The 2338-nt window shown below is 57.8% G+C and overlaps 1 protein-coding gene across 1 annotated transcript in view; it reads right to left on the bottom strand.

Annotated features, from left to right (window-relative positions):
- Positions 1 to 1125: 1125 nt before the first annotated feature.
- The window catches only part of DRAM2 (DNA-damage regulated autophagy modulator 2), an 8581-nt gene continuing 7368 nt past the window's right edge, over positions 1126 to 2338 (bottom strand). The window contains exons 6-7 of the mRNA XM_010135690.1: positions 1598 to 1690; positions 1126 to 1233 (exon numbers count right to left, since the gene is read on the bottom strand). Of these exons, the coding sequence (XP_010133992.1) occupies positions 1126 to 1233; positions 1598 to 1690 (201 nt within the window). The remainder of the gene's footprint in view (positions 1234 to 1597; positions 1691 to 2338) is intronic.

Genomic DNA, 2338 nt, shown 5'->3' with positions numbered 1-2338 from the left:
CTGTACTGGTCGTACTGGTCCCCTTTCTGACACCACTGTTACCTGGCTGTCATGGCAACACCCGCCTGGCCATGGCCCTTAGAGCTCCAGGGTCTTGAACCTCCCCAGCAAGAGCAGCTTTGGGGAAATGTGGGGCAGGGCCTGAGCCCTGCACGGGTATGGGACCTCAGGGCGGGTGTCCGTGGGCGTGTGTGGAGTAGAAGGGTAGACCCTGCTGTGGAAAGGGAGAGCCGAACCCGAGCTGCAGCCCCTGGCCTGGGGCCGTCCGACCTGTCTGGGTACCCTTCGTGTCTCTTCGCTCCTCTGGTCCCTGCATACGCGGTGCCACTCGTACCCATCACCCTGCACTCAAAGGTCAGGCGTTCCCTTGGGGCTGCAGGGAGGTGCCTGCAGCTGAGGTCCAAACCAGTGTGACCCAGGACGGCAGAGGAGGCTACACCCAGCCGTCGGCTTCAGGATGGGATCCAGCCCTGCTGATGGGTCCCAGGCAGCCAACCGCAGAGGCCACGTTGTCCTCCCCACAAAGGCCCTCCCTCATAAGCACCCTGCTGGAAGAGATGGTGCCCTTCCCCCAAGCCCAGCCAACACCGGGGGCTTCTGCCACCGAGGGCCTGTAGCCTGCGCTGGAGAGCCAGGAGAGCAGCAGCCCATCCACTCCTACAGGGGGACAGCAGTTTCGGAACCAGCTTTCGCTGTCACTTCCACTTGGTCCCTGCGCTTCATGCTGATGTCACTTGTGACACCATCACTGGGGGAAGGAACGGCTGCTTCTGCCCAGCCTCTCAGCAGAGTGGCAGGTCCCACCGAATGTTCTTGGGGGTTCTGCGTGACTACAGCTATGGGTTACACTGCCAAAACTGGGTGTGGTGGAAGTGATGAGGAGACACAACTCTGTAATAACCTTCATTTAATCCTTCCATGACACTGGCACGTGTCGAAATGTTTCAGGCTGGGTACAGTACTGGTAACGTTTGCATCGCTGTGTGGGTTAATAGCAAAGCCCTTCATGTCGATCCGATACAATCACTTCATACATTTCTTTATAGAAAATAAATGCACAGAAATATGAACCATTATTGCTACTGCATTCCTGAGTTGCGCTGAGAATGTTTCTCTCCGCCTTCATTAGATGCTCCCCGCTATCAGCAGCGCCTGCTCATCACTCACAAAGCTCGGCGGGGGGTTATAAAGGGTCTGTCCCTGCAAGCTGACAGCTGCCCGCAGGGAAATCTTCTGTGTAGCGAAAAGGAAAGAAAACTCAGGTTAGTGGGATTGTAGCTGGCTCAACACAGGCTGCTTCAGCGGTCAGAAGCACCAAAATGTGGATCGACCTCGAACTCCAAGCCTGGCTCCAGGCTGTTCCCCTGGACCGACTCCATCACGGCCTTGGCCAGACCACACGTCCCCTGGGCCTGTGACGGGTCCCACAAGCAGCGCTGGTTAAAGCTAGGCTGGTGCTGGGGTCCACGTTAGCACCGTGGGGGCAGATCCGGATGCTGTTCGTGCTACACGTGCCCCAGCCCTGATGGCTGGTGACACCCACAGCCCATCGTGCATCGCATCAGGCTACAGGGAGCGTGTAGAAGCTTCATTTTACCTGAAAGTCACGGATGTAGGTGAGGAAAAAGCTGAGGAAGGAGAATGCCAACGACCACTCCGAGACGGTGCTGATGATGTGAGCTGTGTAGCCCTGTGTGATAGGAAGAGGGGGAAAAGAATCAATCAGTGGGGAAAGCTCCTCCTGAACCCACAGTGGCACCAACGTGGTTTGCAGATAGGACATCCCACCTCCACAGCCATTTCCGTGGAGAGCACCATTCCTCAGCGTCTTCGGAGGCGCCAAGAATGAAGTGCTGAACTTGGCAGAAGAGTGAGAATGACCAGGGAAACCCCCGCTCCACGTGACTGGGATGACCCCCCTGGGAATTCGATATCCCAGCCGAGAGCTTGGCAGGACGACCAGCAAAACCTGCTTACACAGGAAAGGCTCGAGGCTCTCCTCTGGGTAGGAGCAGACCTCCAAGAGGCTCCTTACGCTTTAAATCAAGGGAGGGGTCGGGAAAGCCCTCAAAGCAGTCTGTGAAGTATTTCTCCAGGAAGTGCCAGCCCTCCAGCAGTGCCTGGAGAGGACAGGGAGGGCCCTGGAGACAGGCAGAGCTCAGAAGATCCACCTGCCCTCTCCTGTCCCACTGGAGACCCCTCCCTGCCCAGCACTGGCTGCTTCACCAGCAGCTCGAGCACCGCTACCACTTGGCCCCTTAGAGTCGTTCTGTGTGACAGTGCCCGGGGGCTGCTGACCAGCACAGACCAGACACGCTGGTGGCTGGACAGCTTGGCC

This window comes from Buceros rhinoceros, unplaced genomic scaffold (assembly GCF_000710305.1).
Source record: "Buceros rhinoceros silvestris isolate BGI_N320 unplaced genomic scaffold, ASM71030v1 scaffold1530, whole genome shotgun sequence".
NCBI lineage: Eukaryota > Metazoa > Chordata > Aves > Bucerotiformes > Bucerotidae > Buceros > Buceros rhinoceros.
This window is presented reverse-complemented; position numbering and strand designations above follow the sequence as displayed.